Source organism: Physeter macrocephalus, chromosome 2 (assembly GCF_002837175.3).
Source record: "Physeter macrocephalus isolate SW-GA chromosome 2, ASM283717v5, whole genome shotgun sequence".
Classification (NCBI taxonomy): Eukaryota; Metazoa; Chordata; class Mammalia; order Artiodactyla; family Physeteridae; genus Physeter; species Physeter macrocephalus.
Window position 1 is genome coordinate 56,297,263 of NC_041215.1, and position 24,111 is coordinate 56,321,373.

The 24,111-nt window shown below is 40.9% G+C and overlaps 1 protein-coding gene and 1 long non-coding RNA gene across 3 annotated transcripts in view; one reads left to right on the forward strand and one right to left on the reverse strand.

Moving 5' to 3' along the window:
- LOC129392511 (uncharacterized) overlaps nucleotides 1-24,111 on the reverse strand; it is a 142,713-nt gene that overhangs the window by 8,798 nt on the left and 109,804 nt on the right. The gene's annotated exons all lie outside the window — the stretch shown is intronic.
- LYPD6B (LY6/PLAUR domain containing 6B) overlaps nucleotides 1-24,111 on the forward strand; it is a 34,658-nt gene that overhangs the window by 2,812 nt on the left and 7,735 nt on the right. The window contains exons 1-3 of one of the 2 annotated variants that reach the window (XM_007120640.3): nucleotides 15,659-15,727; nucleotides 18,421-18,573; nucleotides 21,877-21,975. In XM_007120640.3, the coding sequence (XP_007120702.2) occupies nucleotides 18,459-18,573; nucleotides 21,877-21,975 (214 nt within the window). In that variant the 5' untranslated portion in view covers nucleotides 15,659-15,727; nucleotides 18,421-18,458. Of the gene's footprint in view, nucleotides 1-15,658; nucleotides 15,728-18,420; nucleotides 18,574-21,876; nucleotides 21,976-24,111 lie in introns of those variants that run through there. The other variant, XM_007120639.3, reaches the window with a different exon arrangement.

Below are 24,111 nucleotides of genomic sequence, written 5' to 3' on the forward strand. Positions count from 1 at the left end.
GTATTTTGTTGAGGAATTTTGAATCTATGTTCATCAGTGATATTGGCCTGTAGTTTTCTTATTTTGTGACATCTTTGTCTGGTTTTGGTATCAGGGTGATGGTGGCCTCGTAGAATGACTTTGGGAGTGTTCCTCCCTCTGCTGATTTGGTAATTTGATAAGGATTGCATTGAGTCTGTAGAGTGCCTTGGGCAGTATAGTCATATAAACAGTATTTATTCTTCCAATACAAGACCATGGTATATATCTTTCTACCTGTTTGTGTAGTCTTCAATTTATTTCATCAGTACCTTACAGTTTTCAGAGTACAGATCTTTTTGCCTCCTTAGGTATATTTATTCCCAGGTATTTTATTCTTTCTGATGCTATGGTAAATGGGATTGTTTCCTTAATTTCCCTTTCGATATTGATACTTCAGTATTAATGTAGAGAAATGCAGCAGATTTCTATATATTAATTTTGTATCCTGCAACATTACTGAATTCATTAATGAGCTCTAGTAGTTTTCTGATAGTGTCTTCAGGATTTTCTATGTATAGTGTCATGTCATCTGCAAACAGTGACAGTTTTAAGTCTTCCTTTCTAATTTGGTCACTTTGTTTTTCTTCACTGATTCCTGTGGCTAGGACTTACAAAACTATGTTGAATAAAAGTGGTGAGAGTGGGCATCCTTGTCTTGTTCCTGATCTTAGAGGAAATGCTTTCAGCTTTTCACTGTTGAGTATGATTTTAGTTGTGGGTTTGCCTTTATTATGTTGAGGTAGGTTCCCTCTATGCCCACTTTCTGAAGAGTTTTTTATTATAAATGGATGTTGAATTTTATAGCTTTTTCTACATCTTTTGAGATGATCATATGGCTTTTGAAGAACAAGTTCTTCAATTTGTTAATGTGGTGTATCACACTAATTGATTTGCAGTTATTGAAAATTCCTTGCATCCCTGGGATAAATCCCACTTGATCATGGTGTATGATCCTTTTAATGCATTGTTGGATTTGGTTTGCTAGTATTTTGTTGAGGATTTTTGTGTCTATGTTCATCAGTGATACTGGCCTGTAATTGTTTTTGGGGGGAGTATCTCTTTTTTGTTTTGGTGATGGTGGCCTCATAGAATGAGTTCAGAAGTGTTCCTTCCTCTGCAGTTTTTTGGAATAGTTTCAGAAGGGTAATCATTAATTCTTCTCTAAATGTTTGGTGAAATTCACCTGTGAAGTCACCTGGTCCTGGACTTTTGTTTGTTGAGGTTTTTAAATTACTGATTCAATTTCATTACTGGTAATTGGTCTTTTCATATTTTCTATTCCTGGTTCAGTTTTGGGAGATTGTACCTTTCTAAGAATTTGTCCATTTCTTCTAGGTTGTCCATTTTATTGGCGTATAGTAGCCTGTAGTAGTCTCTTACGATCTTTTGTATTTCTATGGTTCTCCTTTTTCATTTCTGATTTTATTGATTTGGGCCCTCTTCATTTTTTCTTGATGAGTCTAGCTAAAGTTTTATCAATTTTGTTTATCTTTTCAAAGAACCAGGTCTTAGTTTCACTGATCTTTTCTTTTTTTTTTTGGTCTCTATTTCATTGACTTCTGCTCTGATCTTTATGATTTCTTTCCTTCTAATAACTTTGGGTTTTGTTCATCTTTTTCTAGTTCCTTTAGATGTAAGGTTAGGGTATTTATGAGATTTTTCTTGTTCTCTGAGGTATGCTTGTATTGCTGTAAACTTCCTTCTTAGAACCTTTTGCTGTGTCCCTTGGGTATCTGATTGTTGTGTTTTCATTTTCTTTTATCTCTAGGTATTTTTTGATTTCCTCTTTGATTTCTTCAATGATCCATCGGTTGTTTAGTAGCATACTGTTTAACCTCCATGTGTTTGTGTTTTCTGCAGTTTTTTTCTTATAGTTGATTTCTAATCTCATAACATTGTGGTCAAAAAGGTGCGTGATTTGACTTCAGTTTTCTTAAATCTACCAATGCTTGTTTTGTGGCCTAGCATGTGATCTATCCTGGAGAATGTTCAATGTGCTCCTGAAAAGAATGTATATTCTGCTGCTTTCAGATGGAATGCTCTCTATATATCAAGTAATTCCATTTAGTCTAATGTGGTTTTTAAGGCCTGTGTTTCCTTACTGATTTTCTGTCTCGGTGATCTGTCCATTGATGTAAGTAGGGTGTTAAAGTCCCCTACCATATTGTATTACTGTTGATTTCTCCTTTTATGTCTGTTAATATTTGCCTTAAATATTTAGGTGCTTCTGTGTTGGGTGCATATATATATTTACAATTGTTATATCTTCTGGGATTGACCCTTTGATCATTATGTAGTGTGTTGCTTTGTCTCTTGTAACAGTCTTTATTTTAAAGTCTATTTTGCCTGATACATGTATTGCTAATCTGGCTTTCTTTGATTTCCATTTGTATGGAATACTTTTTTCCATCCCCTCACTTTCCATCTATATGTTTCTCTAAATCTGAAGTGAGTCTCTCTAGGCAGCATATATGAGTCTTGTTTTTGTATCCATTCGGCCACTCTATGTCTTTTGGTTGGAGTATTTAACCTGACTACATTTAAGGTAATTATCGATATGTATGTTCTTATTGCCCTTTTGTTAATTGTTTTGTATTTGTTTTTATAGGTCTTTTCCCCCCTTTCTTCTTTTATTCTCCTGTGATTTGATGACTATCTTTGTTTTTGTTTTTTGTTTTTTTCCGGTACGCGGGCCTCTCACTGCTGTGGCCTCTCCCACTGCGGAGCACAGGCTCCGGATGCGCAGGCCCAGCGGCCATGGCTCACAGGCCCAGCCGCTCCACGGCATGTGGGATCCTCCCGGACCGGGGCACAAACCTGTGTCCCCTGCATTGGCAGGCAGACTCTTTAACACTGCGCCACCAGGGAAGCCCTGATGACTATCTTTAGTGTTAAGTTTGGATTCCTTTTTCTTTCTTGTATGTATATCTACTATGGATTTTTGGTTTGTGGTTATCATGAGGTTTTTGTATAGCAGTCTATATATATATTGTTTTAAGTTGCCGATCTCTTAATTTCAAATGCATTTTTAAAACTCTGCATTTGTACTCTGCAGGCCCTCATGATTACTGGCTGCTGGTTAGCGGGGCCTGGTCACGAGGAGGCTGGCTGCAGAACCCCAGGGGTCCCAGGGCTAGTTTTGGCTCACCGATGGCCAGAGTCAGGGTCCTGAAGACTCCGGGGCTGTTGGCCACCCACTGATGGTGGAAGCCAGGTCCTGGAGTTAGTGCTGGACCACTGGTAGACAGAGTTGTTTCCTGTAGTCTGGCTGCAGGGCCCAGGGAACTCAGATCTCGTTTCAGATTGTTTGGGGGGGGGTGTTCCTGACACAGTTGGGTATGGGGTCTGTGGTGTCCCGAAGTTTGCATTGGCCTGCTTGTGGACAGGGCCAGGGCCCAGGCCCAGCTGTTCCCAGGTTAAGATCTGGCCTGCTGCGAGCAGGAGCCGCAGGCTGTGGGATTGTAGTTTTCTTTTTTTTTTTTTGCGGTACACGGGCCTCTCACTGTTGTGGCCTCTCCCGTTGTGGAGCACACTCTTTTGTGATTATGAACTTGTTATATATAAAATCTCTTCTATAATGTGAATTAGCTCATACAAGCTTCATAAATAAGGGGATGATGTTAGTATAGCAAAGAAATCGCCTTGATTCATAGTTGATTTTTTCCTAGAGGTTAACATTTCTCAAAAAGTAACACCAGCAGGGACTTACCTGGTGCGTAAGACTCCATGCTCCCAATGCAGCAGGCCCGGGTTCGATCCCTGGTCAGGGAGCTAGATCCCACATGCATGCTGCAACTAAGAGTCCACACGCCACAATTAATAAGCCCGCATGCTGCAACTAAAGATCCCGCATGCCACAACTAAGACCTGGCACAGCCTAAATAAATAAACAAACAAACACCAGCAGAATGCAGAATACACTAATACAGGCAAATACTGCAGGCCACCAACAGATGGCACTCTCTCACTGTACATAATACTCTCTCACCGTGCTTTCCTCTAGCTCAGTTGAGCTAGAACTTGGAGGTGCTTGTTCTGTAGTTGTCCTTGCCCCCATGGCAAGCCTCAGCCTCAGCAGCCTTGACCCTTCCTTGCACCCTCTTCCATCAAATGGCTTTTACTTTTTTGTTGTTGTTGTAAAGTTATTGTAATATGTCTTTAATTAATAGGAATTTAACAAATATTTTAAATTGGGTTTGAAGTTTTATTAGGTTTGTCACAGTTTTTCTTCGTGTTGTAGTTGGAAGGTTGAATAGACTTTGAGTTGTCAGCCCCAGCCCTGTTCTCCCCATAAGGCCAGCTATTTTCAGTGTGTAATTGCAGAACACTTTTGTTTCTGCATTATAGCAGAAATGCCTATATTCAGGGTATTTCTGTCCCATAAATTTATTTTTCTTTTTGATGCTCAAATTGTCCTATCTTTGACTAATGGAAATGCCTTTATATTCATTCCTGTGTCCTTCTGATATGACACATTTGTCTTTGCTAATTTTCTTGCTTTCTGGTATAAGATATCCCAGGCTCATCCTGTATATTTCCTGTCCTGGAATCAGCCATTCCTCTAAGGATCCAGGGTTTATCTTATATTTTAAAATGAGAGGGAAAAGGAAGCATTTGAGGGAATTCCCTGGCGATCCAGTGGTTAGGACTCTGCGCTGGGGGGGCCTGGGTTCAGTCTCTGGCCGGGGAACTAAGATGCCACAAGCCACACAGCACAGCCAAAAAAAGAAAGAAAGAAAAGGAGGCATTTGAGTGTTTTTCGAGGTTCTAAATTACTCATTAGGGCTTCCCTGGTAGCGCAGTGGTGAAGAATCCGCCTGCCAATGCAGGGGACACGGGTTCGAGCCCTGGTCCGGGAAGATCCCACATGCCACGGAGCAACTAAGCCTGTGCGCCACAACTACTGAGCCTGCACTCTAGAGCCCGCGAGCCACAACCACTGAGCCCACGCACCACAACTACTGAAGCCTGCGCGCCTAGAGCCCATGCTCTGCAACAAGAGAGGCCACTGCAACGAGAAGTCCACGCACTGCAACAAAGAGTAGACCCGGCTCGCCACAACTAGAGAAAGCCCGCACGCAGCAACAAAGACCCAGCACAGTCAAAAATAAATAAATAAAATAAATAAATTTTTTTTAAATAAAAAAAATAAATTACTCATTAATGTTTCTTTCTTTTCAAAAGATACTGTCAAGTTAAGGTCTAAAGTGCAACCAGGATAAAATAAATAAGATACAAGGATGTAATTTATAGCACAGGGAATATAGCCAATATTTTACAATAATTTTAAGTGGAGTATAATTCATAAAATATCGAATAACTATGCTATATACTTGAAACTAGTATACTATTGTAAATTAGATTTGGGGTTAACTTTTTGGGCAAGAATACTTCATAGATAAATAATTTAAAATTTGGGGGTATCTGGCTCCTTTTTAGGCTTCTTCTTTCAAAATGTTTTATTTGAAGGGAAATAATTGTAAAGTGATACAAAGTGAGTCTTTATCCCATGGCTGTGTCTAAAATTAACAAAAAACAAAACACAAAGATTTATTTTTTAAAAATATTGATTTGGCTGTGTTGGGTCTTCGTTGCAGCGTGCAGCCTTCTCTAGTTGCAGCGCTTGGGCTTCTCTAGTTGAGGCATGTGGGATTGTAGTTTTCTTTTTTTTTTTTTGCGGTACACGGGCCTCTCACTGTTGTGGCCTCTCCCGTTGTGGAGCACAGGCTCCAGATGCGCAGACTCAGTGGCCATGGCTCACGGGCCTAGCTGCTCCGTGGCATGTGGGATCTTCCCAGACCGGGGCATGAACCCGTGTCCCCTGCATCGGCAGGCGGACTCTCAACCACTGCGCTACCAGGGAAGCCCTGTAGTTTTCTTGCTTCTGGTGTCTGCCCCCTGGTGGATGAGGCTGGTCTAGAGGCTTTTGCAGGCTTCCTGGAGAGAAGGGCCAGTGCCTGCCCACTGGTGGGTGGATCTGTGTCTTGGCCCTTTGGTGGGTAGGGCTGTATCTAGGGTGTTTTTAGAGGCAGCTGTGAGCTCAGGAAATCTTAAGGCAGCTTGTCATCTGTTGATGGATAGGGATGTGTCTCTGTCCAGTTAGTTGTTTGGCCCGAGGCATCCCAGTACTGGTGCCTAAAGGCTGTTGGGTGGGGCCAGGTCTTGATGCTAATGAGCCAAGATTGCAGCTGCCATCAGCAGTGTTCATGGGTAGAATGTTCCCAAGTATGGCTGCCACCATTGTCTATGTCCCCTGAATGAGCCGCAGCCACCCCTCACCTCTCCAGGAGACTCTCCCAGACAAGCAGGTAGGTCTGGCCCAGGGTCCTGTCAAATTACTGCTTTTGCCTTGGGTCCTGGTGTGTGTGAGATTTTGTGTAGGCCCTTTAAGAATGAAATCTCTATTTCCCTGAGTTCCGTGAGGCTCCTGAAATTAACCCCTTGGCCTTCAAAGCCAAATGCTCTAGGGTATCATCTTCCTGATGCAGGACCCCCCAGGCTGGGGAGCCTGACAGGGGGCCCAGAACTCTCATGCCTGTGGAAGAACCTCTGCAATATAATTCTCCAGTTTGTGGGTTGCTCACCCTGGGTATGGGATTTGATTATATCTTGAGTCTGCCCTTCCTACTTGTCTTGTTGTGGTTCCTTCTTTACGTCTTTAGTTGGAGAAGATCTTTTCTGGTAGGTTCTAGTCTTTTCTTTATGGATGGTTGTTCTGCAGATGTTGTTTTGGTGTACTCATGAGAGGAGGTGAGCTCAGGGTCTTTCTACTCCCCCATCTTGGCCCCTCCACTCTGTGAATTTTTTACATTTAAATAAACTTACATCTCTGTGTAGATATGTGTTAGGTTCTACGATGCAGCAAGAGTGCAGCCTTGAATACACTAAAGCTTCCGTGGGCTTCAGTGCTATGTTCATAAAAATATGTGTTCATTTTTCTCAGCTGTTTTATTGAGGTTCAGAAATCTTGCCCCCCACCCTTCTCCTTATTTAATGATGTTCTTCAGTGATGGTAGCAGCAGAAAAAGCTGCATTTTGGTCGGCTTGTGATATTTGCATGGGATTATATGAATATTTTTCAGCTAGATTTTTCTTGTTGATATTCTCATTTTCTTTTTAAAGCCTTCAGTCTCACCTTGATTGGTTTGTAGCATAAATCCAATTGTTGGTTTTTTATGACATAAGAGTAACAACTGTTCTTATACTCTCCCGGTAAAGATGTACTGTTTAGTCATTGCAGCTGTTCATATAATACCTGCTGTAACAGCAAGTCCTGATGCTTTGGTTCAGTGTGGCTCTTTTCCTGGTGTTTTGAGACTGGATTCAAGGCTTAGTCAGGGTCTTGGCAGGAACGAGATGGCATATTCAGACTGGTGTTATTTAAGAGAATGAATAAGGGGCTGTTTACAATGGTGTGGGTTCGATTTAGGGAAATCAGCCTAAACCTAGTCTTCATAGCTGGCAACAGAGAGAAGCCATTTCTATCCTATAGGCCTAAAGGATAAGATAAGTGGTTACCAGAACCCAGGAGAAGGTAGCTGTGGAGTCAGGGACCTGATGGGAGCTGAGGGACATGACGACAGCCTGGCAGGGAGTGAATCAGGGGATTAACTGCCCCAGTCTCACTCTCTGCCCACCCTCTGATCTGCCAATTTCTGCCATTGGCCAAATGAAGCTGAAAGCCAGTGGAAAAGGGAGCTGTGTGCCTGGTCTTCAGAGCTTGGCTTCCCAGGGCACAGAGCAGGGTGGACAAGGTTGGAGGGTGGGGCTACAGGAGCAAGAGGTGAAAGCCCAGCAGGGTTCACCTCCTTTCACCCTTTTAGGATAGCTTGGGAAGATCGTGTGATCGTAGCATATTTAAGGCCTAACCTAGTGTGTAATGAGCCACGTGTGAATAGGCCATCAGTGGGCAGAACTTCAGTTGTTGAAAATAGAGTTCTCACAATCTTCACATCGTTCACCTAAAATCTAAATGAACAGTGAACATGGAAATGGAAATGGAAATTCTGTTGATGGAAAAGATGGAAAAGCTTTATTTTTTTTCTTAAAGGTAAGGCCTGCAAGTGTGTGAGTCCTTTAGAGACCTTTAGCCCATCTCTAAGCAAGGACTGGAGCTGCCGTACCCACCCCAGTGCTCAGCAAGGAGGGCAGTCTTGTGTCCCCAAACGAACCCCAAGCTTTTTTCAGGGTGGGGACTATTCCATGGGGTGGAGTAGACACAAAGTTTTCATGAGGGAGAAATACTGAAACTGGGCCTTTAAAGAGTGAGAAATACAAGGTAATGACACATGTGAGAGCACAGAGCCTGTTGCTTTCTCAAGCACACTTTATGAGAACTGCCTTTTATTTATGAGCATAGACAAAGAATATAGATTTATCAGAAAGCAGATAAATGAAAATGCTCCACTGAGGCCTAAATATTGTGCCCACATATATTCTAGAGTAGTTTTCTTAAAATTTGTCTTCAGAGTTTTACATTCTTCTCTCATATATGCTCAGATAATCATAGTATTTGAGAGCTGAAAATATGTGTATTGAATTTCAGTCTTAAATCTAGCCAGATACAGCGTAGTCTTAATGATATAGGCTGGTATGTTATTCGTTGAGGAACCATACATCTCTATTTTTAGCTTTTAAATTTATGTAATAATTTGAAAAAGCAGCAATGGGTAGGGACTTATTCCCTCTCCTTTAATTCCCACAACTCTCTGCAAAATAGATATTTAATATCTCTGTTTTACTGATAGGAAACTGAACCTCAGAGCTGTAGAGGGATCAGCCAGAAGTAATAGATCCAACTAGTGACAGGATCAGAATTTGCTCCCAGGCCTGAGTGCCCCGTCCATTCTCCCCCCGTTATACTAGGCAGCATTTACACTTGACTTTACCCTTGTGCGACTGTGAACCATTGCTTAAATGTCATTTTTCATGTTGCAATTAAAACACTTTTTAATGCACATAATTTTTCAGTTTCCTCTGGGAATATAAAATTATGCACATATATATCTTTATATATGTACATTTCCTTCTGCTCCAAGTGGTAATAGTGACAATTTATAGAGCAAGTGACATGCTGTCACTTTGTTATATATGTAGAATGCAGAAATTTTTTATTAGGATTGCTTTTATAAGCTTGTCAGCTTCCAGAGAGTACTTTGAATAATCTGTTCTGGATTTTGTGACTGTGCAAAAGTCAGCACGATAGTCTTTTGCCGTTGCATGTAGTTTATTGTTGGTTTTTAAGTGCCCTCCTGTTGCAGAATGATAGCCATGAACGTGTTCTTGTATAATACATTTTTAGATATAGAATCAGGAATAATTTGAGCTAGTGTTATAAACAGTGGTCAGTGACATAAAGCCTCAGCACAGAAGAAGGACAACAGGACGAATGTATAGTAACAGTTCTGCATCCTAAAGCTCTCCCAAATGAAAAATAACTGTGCAGGTGCCAAAAGCATTTGACGTGATTGGTAATACAGTCTCTTAAACACAGAGTTCTAGGGATACTTTATCACCTAGAACATAGTGCTTAAGCATTTAATTCATTCAATAAGATACATGTATGTGTGTGTATATGCAGATGCACATACACATATACACACACATATCCAGATGAATTTGTCATCTAAGATTTCTGCTTTGGTACAGATATTCCATCATATTAGAATATATAGAGAGATTCAAATGAGAGACACATCTGTGTGTATACACTTTATTTTTATGGTCATTTTTCTACCTCAGCTGAGACTAAATGAAGTCAAAAGTGCTAGCCATCACCTGCACATCTAGTGACCTTGAAAACTATTTTCCCAGTTGAGTGCTATTTTCACACGAGTGCCATGTGTTTGAGAATGCATCTTTGGGATGGTTCTCCTCCACTCAACAATTATAGAATAATGGATCCTTAGCCAGCTGTTGGACATTTCAGCCTAGATTTCTATTATGAGAACTTTGATTGGTTATTAAAAGAAATGAGTTCAGTACAGCAAGCAAGGATAGGGAACATAAAAACAATGTCTTCAATGCCCAGCCTCTGTTGCCACTCAGTTTATATCCGTGCAGTTCTGCCTGTAGAATCACCTATTAACAGCACCAACACCTGTATGCCTGCAGCTCTCCCGCAAAACTTCTGTCCAGTTATTGTATCTTCCTCTCAAATTTAAAAACACCCCTCTCACACAGAAAAGAAAATCATCTCTCTCATTTGCCTGCCTGACAGTGGAAATATCTTTGTAAAATTACCTCTTAATATTATGCCTTTGGCTTTTTTTTTTTTTTTTTTTTTTTGCCGTACGCGGGCCTCTCACTGTTGTGGCCTCTCCCGTTGCGGAGCACAGGCTCCGGACGTGCAGGCTCAGTGGCCATGGCTCATGGGCTCAGCTGCTCCGCGGCATGTGGGATCTTCCCGGACCAGGGCACGAACCCGTGTCCTCTGCATCGGCAGGCGGACTCTCAACCACTGCGCCACCAGGGAAGCCCTGCCTTTGGCTTTTTTAAAGAAACGGCCAAATGAGGGATGCATCTGGAGCTCTTCAAAACAAATTTCAGGCATTATCCATATGTTGTTTGCTGCTCTCTGTACAAACATGCATAGGGACCACTAATTTGAGAATTAAGGATCAGGGGGAGTTTTCTTTTTACAAATAATGAGAATGTGTGTTCCATGTGTGTCTCTCTTGGCTTCTGGGAAGTACAGAGCAAAGCATGACATACAGCAGAGGAACACCATTCATAGAAGGGGTTAGGATCTTTATTTTCCTCTCATCCAATATGGTTTTGACTCCATATTTTGAGAGGTTTAATGCATAAGTGACTTGGCATAAGCCTCCTAAAAATCATTTATGGAAGCAAACTGGGTAAAAATTATTCCACCTATGTGAAGGATACTCTCAAATATCATCAATTAACAAAGTTTTATTAGATTCCTACTATTTGTCCACATAGTTCAATACAACATGACAAACGAATCTTGGTTCTTTTTAAAAGGAGTCCTGTTCCTAACTCCTAAACATCTAATCTTGTTCACATGGAGTTCTTACCTTCTTATTCTCCTGCGTCATGAGAGCCTTCTCAAAAAGATGTAAAATTGTATCTTTGACAAAAATGCAGGACTTCCCTGGTGGCGCAGTGATTAAGAATCCGCCTGCCAATGCGGGGGACACGGGTTCGAGCCCTGGTCCAGGAAGATCCCAATGCTATGGAGCAACTAAGTCCATGCTCCACAACAACCGAGCCTGCACTCTAGAGCCCGCGAGCCACAACTACTGGGCCCGCATGCCACAACTACTGAAGCCCACACACCTAGAGCCCATGCAACAAGAGAAGCCACCGCAATAAGAAGCTGTGCACCGCACGAAGAGTAGCCACTGCTCACGCAACTAGAGGAAGCCCACGCGCAGCAACGAAGGCCCAACACAGCCAAAAATAAGTAAATAAAATTAATAAATTTATTTTTTAAAAATGCAGCTTGAAAAGCTATTACTTTGGAAGTGTCTTTTAGCTTTTTCTTAAAATTTGAATCACGTTTAAAAAGATGTCTTTAAAATTGATTAGACTATTTCTTCACCCAAATTACACACTTATGGGCCCTGTATTAATTCACGATTGATTTGCATAATGAAATTATTTTAATAATAGCACTGTTTTAGACATTCTCTTGTATCACGTTGCATGTAGTAGGAAAAACTCCCATCTTTAGCACTGCAAAATGCACAGCTTTATGTTTAGAAATGAGATACTCAGTTCTGTGAGTCTTTGATCCTGTGCTTTATGAGATTTTTTTAAAAAGTTTTACTTTAAAAGAGTATAGCAGAAATCTGAAATATTATGATATTGTATTACATTTATGACTTTTTATGGCATAACTAAAGTCTTCATTAATATCCTTCCCCTAAAATCATAGAATATTAGAAGTGGGAAGAACCTTGGCAGTCATTCATTCCAACTTCTCACTTGGTTGCAATAGAGAGAACTTCTGAATCTTCTTAAGAAATGAGTGCATAGAACTCAACACAGTTTACTAGATTTGGTCCAGCTGGTGTGGAATGGAATTGGACAGTTATAACCCTTGATCTGATCTCTATTCTCCTGCTAATGTTACCTGAAAAAGCCTGGGGGGAGGGAGAGAAGGGGGAGAACATGTCTTCAACATCGTCTAAGTAAAATGTACATTACCTATGTAATTGCACTCAATCCACACAGTTTAGAGATTTTACCTACGCGGCTCTAAGCCTCGCTTGTCTTAGTGACAAATGGGGACAATACTTCTTAACTCCGTGGTCGCCTGATTACTAAATGTAGAACCAGAATTTTATCCTAGGTCTACTTGAATCAGAAGTCCATTGTTTTCCCCCCTCAAAGATGATTGTATTAACTCTTGACAATCACAGCTCACTAGTGGTTCACGTTGACTTTTGGGCTCCAATAACATGTGACAGCACAGGGACTGTGTCTCTCTTATTCACTGTGGTATACTAAGTGCTCAGCACAGTACCTAGTATGAATGCATGACTTATGATCATGCTGCTTTCAAGATTTGGACAAGCAGTACTGAGAGGTTGAATCATGATTCTGTTTTTCCCTACTGCATGTTATTATGCAAGAGTAGAATCCATGGTACTCCATGGAGATTTCCGTATTTTCAGATAAACATGATGGACTGAGCATAAGCTAAAATTCTCTCTTGTATTTTCCTTCAGGCACATAGAAATGCTACATTAAATATCTTTAAAATTAGTATTTAAACTTAGCGGGGAAAAGGAACTCTTCATGTACCGGAGCAGAGAATCTGTCAGAGAAGGTAAAAGCTGAGCCGCAGGAGCTGGGCTCTCAGTGCCCAGGCGAGGTTCCCTTCAAGGAAGAGAGCTAGAGCAGAGTCTCAGCCTAGATCTCGTGAGTGTTCTTCCCGAATTTAATGAGAACCAGAGTATCTCCGTTGGCCAACCTCTCCTAATAGCCAGAAGCAAGTAGTACCACCCCTGGAATGGATGGTAAAGTTTTCCATCAAATTTCTCCTTTTCAGAGGAGTGTTTTCATCTTTTCCACTGTTTCTGAGTAGAATTCCAGCACTCATTTTGAATTTCCTCTTGGCCTTCTATTCTTTTTACAGGGAAACCAGGCCTATTAGGTTTGTCATTAAAGTGTCTTACTGCGGGATAAGTGATGCTTGCAGGAAGGTGTGAATGCGAGTGTTGATAGGCATGTTGGACTTAGGAGAGCTGCTCCCCTTAAATTATGTACTTCATTTGTTTTATTGGCAGTGGAGGTTGGCCTGGTGCTTGCTGACTCATTATTAGCAATTGTGCAAGAAGTGCCAGTATTTACCACCTCTGCTTGGCCTCTTCTGTTTCACATCTCCTTTTGATTCCATCATTTCTTTATCATCTTTGGATGCTCTGGCAGCTCCTTACTGCCCACAGCCTTTGTCTTACTTGCTAAGAAAGGTGCTCCTTATAGGTCATAGCTAATGATGTTGGTTCTATTCCCAAATGTATTTATTGAATATCTACTATGTGCTGAGTATGGGCCTAGGGAATATAAAAAGTAATGTAGTCCTCTTCCTACCTCAAAAGGGGTTGAGGTCAAGGATGTGTCGCTTCCTCAGGCCCGCACGTTCCCCAAGGAAGCTTAAAAATGCCACATATAGGAGGAGATGAGGGCCATGGCTCAGACCTGGGAAATAGTCATGCTTGTGGACCAAGGGCCACATAGGTCCTCGACTCCGGGCAGTAGTGGGCCAGTCTCATATGGGGTTTCCTAAATTTACGAATCTGGCTACCTGCTGTTCCCTGGAATGCCTGAGAGTTGCCTACCCCTGTTGTATCCCTACAAATGCGCCTTGCAAAAATCCCTTCTCTCTCGGCAAAGAAGCACACCGCATTCTGGAACAAAAATTAATGTACTTTCCAAAGAGAGGACTCATAAAATAAAGACCAGCACCATAGGTGAGGGGTTTCTGACAAGGTCTACTCTCTGGGAAAGATGGATGATGGTAATGAGCTGTGTCTGGGGAGGAATGTTTTGAGGTACCCTTGAGTTTGAGAAGTGTGGACCAGATACCTAACATGGATGTGGAGCTTGCTTAGTGTCAGTATAAGAAAACATCTAAGTTACAGGAGGCCAAATCATAATGGCCATATTCTGAGTCAGCAAGCAGCTGTTCTTAACCATTATGGAGGTCTCAGATTCCTTTGAGAGACTCAACCCAGGGGGAAAATATGTATGGACACAATTTTGCAAATAACCTTAAGAAGCTCACAGGTCCCCTCTCCCCCATATGAAGAACTCTGCTCTATGTGATGGTCCTAGAGAAAGTACCAGAATGGTTTAGTCTAGCTTGTATTAAAGATTTTTTTTCCTTCTGGAGCAGAATACAAGCTCTGCTATAACCTTGTTCTGCTAGAAAGATTGCAACAAGAGCCTACTCAGCAAAGTTTCAGCAGATAATTTTGAGTTCAGCGTCCCCGTGAAATGATTCCAAATGTAAAACAATTTTCAGATACTATAATTTAGTCATTTGCTTTTTCATTATCCTAATGTCTTTTCGTTGTGAAAAAATAAAGCAGTCATGTTAACACAAACCTATATACTGAAAAACAGAGTGCTTGGGAGAAAAGCAGTATGTAGTGATAGATTATAAAGCATACTCTGGAAAATGTGAGATACTGTTATTTAGTGCTTTCTTCATTTGACAGGTAAAACCTTTGCAGTTTTGGAGGATTTTGATAGAATAAGGCTATGCTGTTTTAACTAAAAATGGAAATGAAAACACGTCTAGTCTATATGGAGCAGTATTCTTGTGGTATGTTTTTCACTGTTTTCAACTTCTGTGCTAGAACAAGCTGTGCGGACATGTTTTGAGGGGATGCTATGTTTCAGGCCGTGCAAGGGTCTTGGCATGTGCTGCCCCTGAACACCCCCCCGTCCTGTTACATAATAGTAATGAGACTATACTCCCTCCAGTACTCTTTCGAGGTAAGGAGAAACCAAAACACAAGTCTAATTCTTGGGTTTGTTGTTCATTCAGTTGTTTTTTAAGTCTTCTATCATCCATTCAGAAGAACCTTTGTGGTGTGTCTAAGCTCCGTACTCCTCCTGGAAGAAAAGAATGCACTCTTACTTGCCTTCCTTTCTTCCAGGAGCTACAACTAAGGCTAGGTGTCTGGGACCAATTACTACCCTCCAGAGACAAAGCTTTCTTGAGAGTATTTTCCAAAACTAGATAATGTAAATTCGAACAGTTTCTTGACTTTGCAGGACCTGAAATCCTTGCCACGGCCTGCTAAGTGCGTGTGTGGCCTGACGCCACTGGCTCTGGCTTTGTCTCTTTCCCCCTTTCTCATGTTCTGGTCACACTGGCTGCTTTCTGAGTTCCCCCGACGAGGCACACGTCTTCCCATCTAAGGACCTTGGTTTCTTTTCCCTTGATTCTTTGCTTGGACGCTTTCTTCTCAACATTTAATTCACCTGTGTGCATGTCACCTACTCAGATGTACTGGGCCCACCATAGATATAAAGCAGGTCCTGCTATTCACTAACATATCACCTCATTATGTTTCCTCCACAGAGTTTATGACGATCAGAAATTACGGTCTTTTCCATATTTATTGGCTGTCTTCTCCCTCCAAAATGCAGATTGCTTAAGAGCAAAGACCTTGTTGGGAATCTAGTGGTAAAAACATCTGTTATGTACGAGGTGTCAATAATGGTATGTTGAATGAATGAATGGGCTTTTGTCTCACTGAGATTATGTGAGGAAAATCAGGCATTCTGAATTGTGATCCCAAAGTATTTGGGGATTTGTTCATCATAATAAATGCTTACGTAAGAATTAGCAAAATGCCGAGCACATAGCGAATTAGGTAGTTCAAGTGCTTTATATGTATTAACTAATTTAATTCCTATAACCCTATGAGGTAGATATTATTGTTATTACTCCCATTTTATAGATGCAAAAGTTGCGGTACAGGGAAGTTAAGGAACTTGCACGAAGCTACACAGATAGTAGGTTTGAAGGCAGGTACGTGAGCCAATGCTCTTTATCAGCGAACAGAGAGTGCTCGATAAATACAGCTTTGACCTTGTGCCCAGCACTGGCTGAGTGCTTTTATGCGTGGTGTCACTGAGTCTTCAGCTCCACACTATGAAATAGGGACTGTCATTATGCTTGTTCTACAGATGGGGAAGCTGAGGCTTGGAAAGCTTCAGCAACTTGTCTCAATTTCCATAGTCACTTAGTGATGCAAAAGGGACTTGAATGTAGATAATATGAATGCTGTGATCTCAGGCTTCCTCTCCACGTTACAAGAGCACTTGTGGGTGGCTCTTGGAACATAGTCATTTTCAGGCTTGTGAGAGAGGGATTAGTCTCCCTCATTCAAAAGGTCTCCACTGGTGTCAGGAAGGGGTATCAATTACTTGGCTACAGATTCGTAAGGAATACTGAACAGTCCAACTCAGAGAAATGAATAGGGAAGCAGAATTTGTGTCAGTATAACCACTGGTCTGTAAGGAATAACAGAGTTGGTTAAATGTTCATTTCTTCAGAAAGAGCATAACAATAGGATTTAGAAACTTGACAACTGTGAAAGGTCAATTTTCGTTTCTAAAATGAACAGGGACAGAATTAGAAATATATTGGTGTATAACTAGGTCCGATTCTGTACTGAGCTGAAATGCAGTGTACGAAGTTTAGCGCTATTGTTTTGTGAAACTTACCAGGTTTTTCACCCTGAGTCCTTCCTTAGGGACTCAGTTCTCTCAGTAGCAAAAGCCATCTGTAGGGATGATATGATGTCGTGGGTACATTCTGTCTGATTTTCAGCTCATTCTCTATAGGTAGGCATTATTAACCACCCATACAAAACCAGTACACTCACAACACAAGAGGGGGGCATAAAAATCCCTAGAATTTATGCATTCTTACCCTGGCTTCAAAGAAAGTATCCATGTGAAGGATTATGGTTGGATTTGTGGACATAAAACATTTTTTTCTTTGGAAGACTCCCTAAACCCACTGAGACCTATTGATTCAGCAAGAAGAAAACAGGTTCAGTATATATATATATATATATATATTTTTTTTTTTTTTTTTAAACACTTTATATATTTATTTTTGGCCACACCATGAGGCATGTGGGATCGTAGTTCCCCAACCAGGGATCAAACCCATGCCTCCTGCAGTGGAAGCATGGAATCTTAGCCACTGGACCGCCAGGGGAGTCCCTAGCCAATATTTTTGAACCCTAAGATTCCAACATTTTCACAGAACTTGTATTACAAGTGCTCTTATGCAAGCAGTTCTATGTGATCCTACCCGAGCCTCTACTTGATGCTCACAATTACCCAAACGTGTGGGCAGGGCAGGTGTTATTAAGCCACTTTACAGATGAAGAAATTGAGGTTAATAGAGTTTAAAGAGCTTGCCCAAGGTCAGGCCGCTAATAAATAGCAGAGCTAGCACTTGAACCAAAGTCTTTGGACTCCAAGTTACTTTTTCTGCTGGCCCACACCTCCCCCTTCTCAAAGAGAACCTGTTGGTGGTGATGTTCCAGGTTCCGAGCATCTCTCCTGAAGATTTCCTTACTAGCAGGTCTGCTGCTAGAGGGTGGAACCTGTGGGGCTTAAGATGGAACATCTTATTCAGTGCTGTGTGCGCATCTGTTGTTTCACTGGGTTTTGGCCCTGCTGACTTTAAGTGGCTGAAAGTGATGAGCAGTATCTGTGAGCCAGGACTAACGTTATATGTATGGTTTTCAAACAACTGTTATTGTTTCCTTATGAACCACCTGGCTGCTTCTCCTTGCTCCCGATGTGACGGAAACAGGTGGGGATGGCATTTCACGATTACCCTTATTTCTCAGTGTCAGTGTGTTCTGGGATCCAGCAGAGACTTTGTTTCTCAAACTGGTTGCCCTTTTACTCAGTGTCCCTCCTACTGCTCCAACTTTTATTGTTTCTTCCAAGTTTTGAAAGAGTTGCAAAATTCATCAACCATTGGTATTTAACTCAGGGATGGAATTTCAGACAGGTGGTTCTGTAACTTCAGCTGAGCATGCCTCTGAACCGATCTGTGGTTGTTCAAAGATCAGGTGGTTCAGCACGAAGTAAACCAGCCCACTGAGGCAACAGTGGAACGGGGCGCAGCCAGGCCAGGACTTCTGCTTGATCTCCAGGAACCCAGGCCACTGGGCTTCCTGCAGAGGCCTGCCCAGTAAAAGGCAGCAATTGCTTAACTTTCATCTGATGGGGAAGAACGCAGTTTACTCACAGGTGCTGGCCTTACAGAACAAGTAGATTGTTGAATATATTTGAATAATCAAGCTTTCCAAACAGAAGCAAAACGTACTCCTAGTGATGTATAAAATGCAAATAAACTCAACCAGTCTCTTTTCACTGTAGGTATATGAGTTTTGGACTTTTCCACACCCAGGGTCAGAATGCTGCTCCCCTGTCATGCCCTCACTGTAACTATGGTCCAGACCCTTATCTTCTCAGAAAACCGGGCATTTGCCAAGAACATCAACTTCTATAACGTGCGGCCTCCTTTTGACCGTAAGTAGTGGTTGTCACCATCATTGGTGATGGGGGGGTCAGAGTAACTGTTTGAAGTCCCTGTTTCCCTATAGTAACTTTGCCTTTTCTGGAACGTTTGGTTTATACCCAGCATAAATCAGAAAGTCTTCACTACTTCCATGAGTAAGGGTAACACATGGTGGCAGAAATTTTCTCAATTTCTTTAAAATGGTTTGGCTTTCTGCTGAAGTCTCAAAAGGGTTCTTTAAAATAATCTTCTGAAGACTGTCCATAAGAATGGCTCAGCAGGAGAAATTCAGTGTTCTTTGTTGATCTCTTCCTTGGAGAAGGATATTGACTGTAGGAAGCTTCTGCATAAATTATATATACTTTCAAATGGCCATTAACAATTTTGAAAACAGATTAGCATATTTGAAATTTGGAGGGAAATACTACTTAGATTTTCATTAATATTACACACAGTCACTATATATACATATATAAAAAATATATATATATATTTATTTAGTAATTCCAAGAATCTATTCTAAGGTCATTAGCCATTTGAAGAGGAAAATGCATTTAAAAAGACTTTTAATGAAGTATTAACATATATATAATCTCACCTCCTTTCTCTCCAGACAAGTAAAACTTCTGATATACTTTACAGAGAATTTGTTATTGTTTCGTGGAAATGTGAATGCCAGTGGTTCCCACATCTGTAAGAGTATCAGAATCGCAATAAAAGCATTTAAAACTACATATTCCTGGGTCCCTTCTCCTGAGATTCAGTAGTTAGGAGGGTGGTATGCAGAATATTTTTTTTCCCTTTTCTTTTGCGGTACGTGGGCCTCTCACTGCTGTGGCCTCTCCTGTTGCGGAGTACAGGCTCCAGACACGCAGGCTCAGCGGCCATGGCTCACGGGCCCAGCCGCTCCGTGGCATGTGGGATCTTCCCGGACCGGGGCACGAACCCACGTCCCCTGCATCGGCAGGCGGACTCTCAACCACTGCGCCACCGGGGAAGCCCCTCCCCCTCTTCTTTTTAAAAAAGTTCTCCTGATGCACAGCCAGGTTTGGGAACCACTGTCTTTATACTCCTAAAGGAGGGAGTACTCATACTCCATACTCCTATATATGATAACCATTCTGCATTTTGTTTTTTAGGGCATTCAGTCATTAGTAGGTGTATGTGTACGCACATATATACTACACAACCATACACATATATACACATGAATAATAGCCCCCACACATCTTGAACTATCATTTATTACAGATTTCTAAATTGATAGTGATCATATACTGATAGCTTAATGGCATAGCATAGACATAGTTTTCATAAAATCTACATTACTGACAAATTTTTAACCTTTTATAAGAAAAAATTATTAAAGAGAAAAAAGTAATATTTGATTACTGTAGAAAATTCCAAAGAGACAGGAAATGTGTAGAAGAAAATGAAAATAAAATTTATTCATAATCCCAAGATTCAGAGTGAGCTCTTCTTTACATTTTTGAATACAGCTGACCCTTGAACAACGTGGGTTTTAACTGCCTGGGTCCACTTACATGTGGATTTTTTTCCCCATCGTCCATACTCTAGTACTACATGGTCTGCAGAGGGCCATATGCAGGGCCGACTATAAATTAACATGAGGATTTTCAACTGCATGACGGGTTGGCGCCCCTGACCCCCACGTTGTTCAAGGGTCAACTGTGTTTCCTTCCATTGTTCTTACTCTGTATGTGTATTTAACTTCATGACAGAGATCACACAAATTTAATTTTGCAGTAGCTTTGATTCATTTACGTTGTGTTTTGAATATTTTTCCATGACTTTGAAAGTATTTTAATGTCTTACATTAAAAATTTTTTTACTCACATAGCTGGCTATGTGAGTAAACTATTTCCCCATGCTTTATACTGGCCCCCCACAAGTGCATGTGCACGCGCACACACACAGACTCTCACAAGCAAGCTAAATAACGCTTCATTGAAAATCTTTTTAAATGCAGTTTCCTCTTCAATTGGCTAATGACCTTAGAACAGATGCTTGGAATTACTAAATCAAAAAGGTTGTGCCAGTTTATACATTAACTATTTACCCACCAGCACTGAGTTTTAGTATTTTTTAAACTGTGCTGAATTAATAGGTGAAAATGGATTTCATTATTTATTTACTTACCTAATTCACTTTTCTGCATAGGCAAAACTGAAATGTATTGCAAGAACTAATTCCATGTCCTCTGAACTTTAGCTTTTGATATTTTGCTCTTGTTTTATGCATCGATGTATCCTCCCCTGTATGTGAAATACCCACTGCTTTCTAATTATCATCCTAACTTAGGGATGGTTTGGGTTACCTTGATCTCTGTCTGTTTCATTCTCCAAAAATGGGAGAACTGAAAGTTTCATACAGGGCTTTACACTCTGGCCTATAGAGAAATGTAAAATTTATTCTACTTTTGACTTCTCGCCCAACAAAATAACAAGATACAAGGCAGTAAAAAGAAAGCATAAAGACAAAAAGAACATACTAGTTGTTCTCAATCCAGACTGCAGGCAGCTCATAATTCCTCCTTTCAGTAATACTCTTGCCTGAGTACAAGGGCCTGAGAATTACTATCATCCTTCTATTAAATGTTACATTCCTGATAAATGTTACATTCCTGATAGAGGTCTAATGTTGGGATAACTGACATATATCAAATGAGATTACTTGTTTGAAGTTAAATGTAGCTGTAATGCAAGTACATATGGATGGAAACCAACCTGGTTTGATGTGCCAGGGACTCTACTAGATATTTTTCTTGCAACCTGCTGTTTAATCTTTATCTCTGCAAGTCATGGGGATCTTCACTGTCACTATTATTATAAATATTACTGTTTCTTAGAGGTTAAAAAATCATACAACTAATTAGTGAGAAGCGCAGAATTCAAGCTTAGGTTAATGTGACTCCAGTTCTTTTCAGGGGCGATACTACATCAAAGTATTGGTCCCAATATTGCCACCGTCTTTGCCTGTCCACTCGACCCTCACTTATCCCCAAGTTATATATTATAATAGAACAATACCATGGATATTTCAAAGTGGCTCATGGAATCATTTGCATTACTCTGTAGTAGATATTCATAGATGAAATATTCAAAGAAAAGGGAATAAAGAAAATTCCCCAAAGTGTGGCAGTTAAGCCCAGCTCCATAGAAACAGAAATTGTAAGGATAATGACTTGTAACTTTCATTTGATCTAGTAAAAGTTGCTAATATTATGCCATATTTGATGTTTGAAAAAAATTTTTAACCATACTGTTTACCTTTGCTTTTTTTTTTTTTTAAAGCGACACCATTTCCAAACAGCTTCAAGTGTTTTACCTGTGAAAATGCAGGGGATAATTATAACTGCAATCGATGGGCGGAAGACAAATGGTGCCCACAAAGTAAGTGTGCTGAGTTTGGAACTCTTTGGTGATCAGACCTCATTTAGAGCTCTCTTAACTGGCCCTGAGCAGAGGCATCTTGTGTGATGAGATTAGCAAACCAGCAGGCCAATGATGTTCTATAGAAATCAGAGATTTTTTTGATGAGACTATCCAGACATCAGACTACTCTGAGAGTACATGGAAACTGATGCATAGCCTCAATTTGTAGTTGTATGTACTTTGAGGAAGAATTTCTTAATTAATATTTACCAGGGAGAACAAATAGACCACAGTGTTGACTAGGGCATTCTAAGAATGTCAGAAATGCTTGATGATACTGCTAGAAAAGTCCTACTTACTGGCTAAAGCAAAGGAAGGTTTTTGTACTCTTGAGATACACTGATGCTTGAGAAACTCATTCATTTATTCAACAAACATTTGAGCATCTTTTTAGTTTGTTTAGTTCCCTGGTAGATCCCCAGTGCCTAATCCAGTGCCTAGACCATATTAGGCACTTAGAATGAAGGGATGCCTTTGACTAGGTAGTCAGGAAATCTTCTCTGAGGAATATACATTTGAACTGAGAACCAAATGACCAAAACAAGTCAGCCGCGTGGACATCTGAAGGAAGAGCATGCCAGGAAGAGGGCACAGCAAATGCAAAGGCAAGATTTGGCTTCCTCTGTGAACAGGAAGAAGGCTGGCCGGTGAGGCGTAGTAGGAGATGGAGAAAGGATCTGATCGAGATTAAGGACTGGGATGTGCAGCATTTTATTTGTTCTGATAAGAAGTTTGGATTTCATTGTAAATGTGACGGGAAGGGAGTAGGGTGTTTAAGCCATGGAGTACAAGATGCTAGGTGTGTTCTAAAATATTGCTCTGGCTGCCAAGTGCAGAATGGATGGTTGGGAACAAGAGAAGAACGGGACACCAAATGGGGTCTTTCATTGTTTTGGGGCAGGAGAAGACGGTGACTTGGACTAATGTGGCAGGAATGTAGGGGGCAAGAATGATTTAATAATACATATAAACTTGGAGGTAAAGCAGACAGGATGTGCTGATGGATGATTTGTAACTGAAAAACTCTACTTAGAACTATAAGGAGATCAGGCTATTTGGATTATAGGATGCACTGTTTTTTAGGTTTTCAGATGTAAAAGGCCAAAAAAAACAAACTCTTCCAGACTTAGAGATTACCAATTTTGGTCTACTATTACCTTGAATCTTTTGGAAATTTCTATATCACATTATGGCAGTGGAATAGCCTTACCTCTTTCAGATGATGCCAAAGTGTGGAACCAAGAAATAGTATACACTGGAGACCTCTACTGGGCCTGAGAATCTTACACTGTAAATTAGCACAGATGGCTGTGACATTTACATGGACAGTATTTTTCATTATTTCTTCTCAAGAATAATTATCAAAATATTTTTTTCTTGAGGTTATCTTACAGTTCTGAAGAGTGGCTGACTGAATTGTGCTTGTGAGTGCATGTATGCTTTTGGGGATTTGTTTCTACATTTTTCACAAACATTAATTTCAATGTTTCTGAGGTTGGCAGATGCCTCTCTTTAACTAGCTTGTGTCAGAGTGTGGGTATCACTCTTTAACCATTTGCTTTAAATTCTCCCAAGAACTGGATGGGAAGGGTTTAGAACAGTGGTCGAATGGGGCATTGATGTCCAGCCTCTTTATGGACACTGGCTGGCATTATTCTTTTGAATTTTACCAAATTCTGTTCCTACTAGGTCTGTGCACCTTCCAATTTGTCTCTCATTAATCGAAGCCACTTTTAATGGGAACATGCATGGAAATTTCTGGGTTTTAGAATTTCATCTCTGTTGAAACATGGGAGCAAAAGAGGGATACTGCAGCTTTTTGCCAACAAGAAAATGTCAGGGAGGGGAGAGCCAAGCCCTTCCCCATCCACCCGAAAGCCGGACTCGGAATGCCCCCTGCATTCCAGCGCGCGTAACAGTACATTCTTGATTCTACACCAGCCAAGCCCCAAAGATACTAACCATCTGGAATTCTGAGGCTGTAATTGCTTACTTTTCACCTTGTCATTATTGAGGGGAGTGATGGGGCACACAGGCCTGTGGCTATTGTGCTTTGTCATCTCAGGTTTCCTTTTCACTTTATAGCTCTGCTTC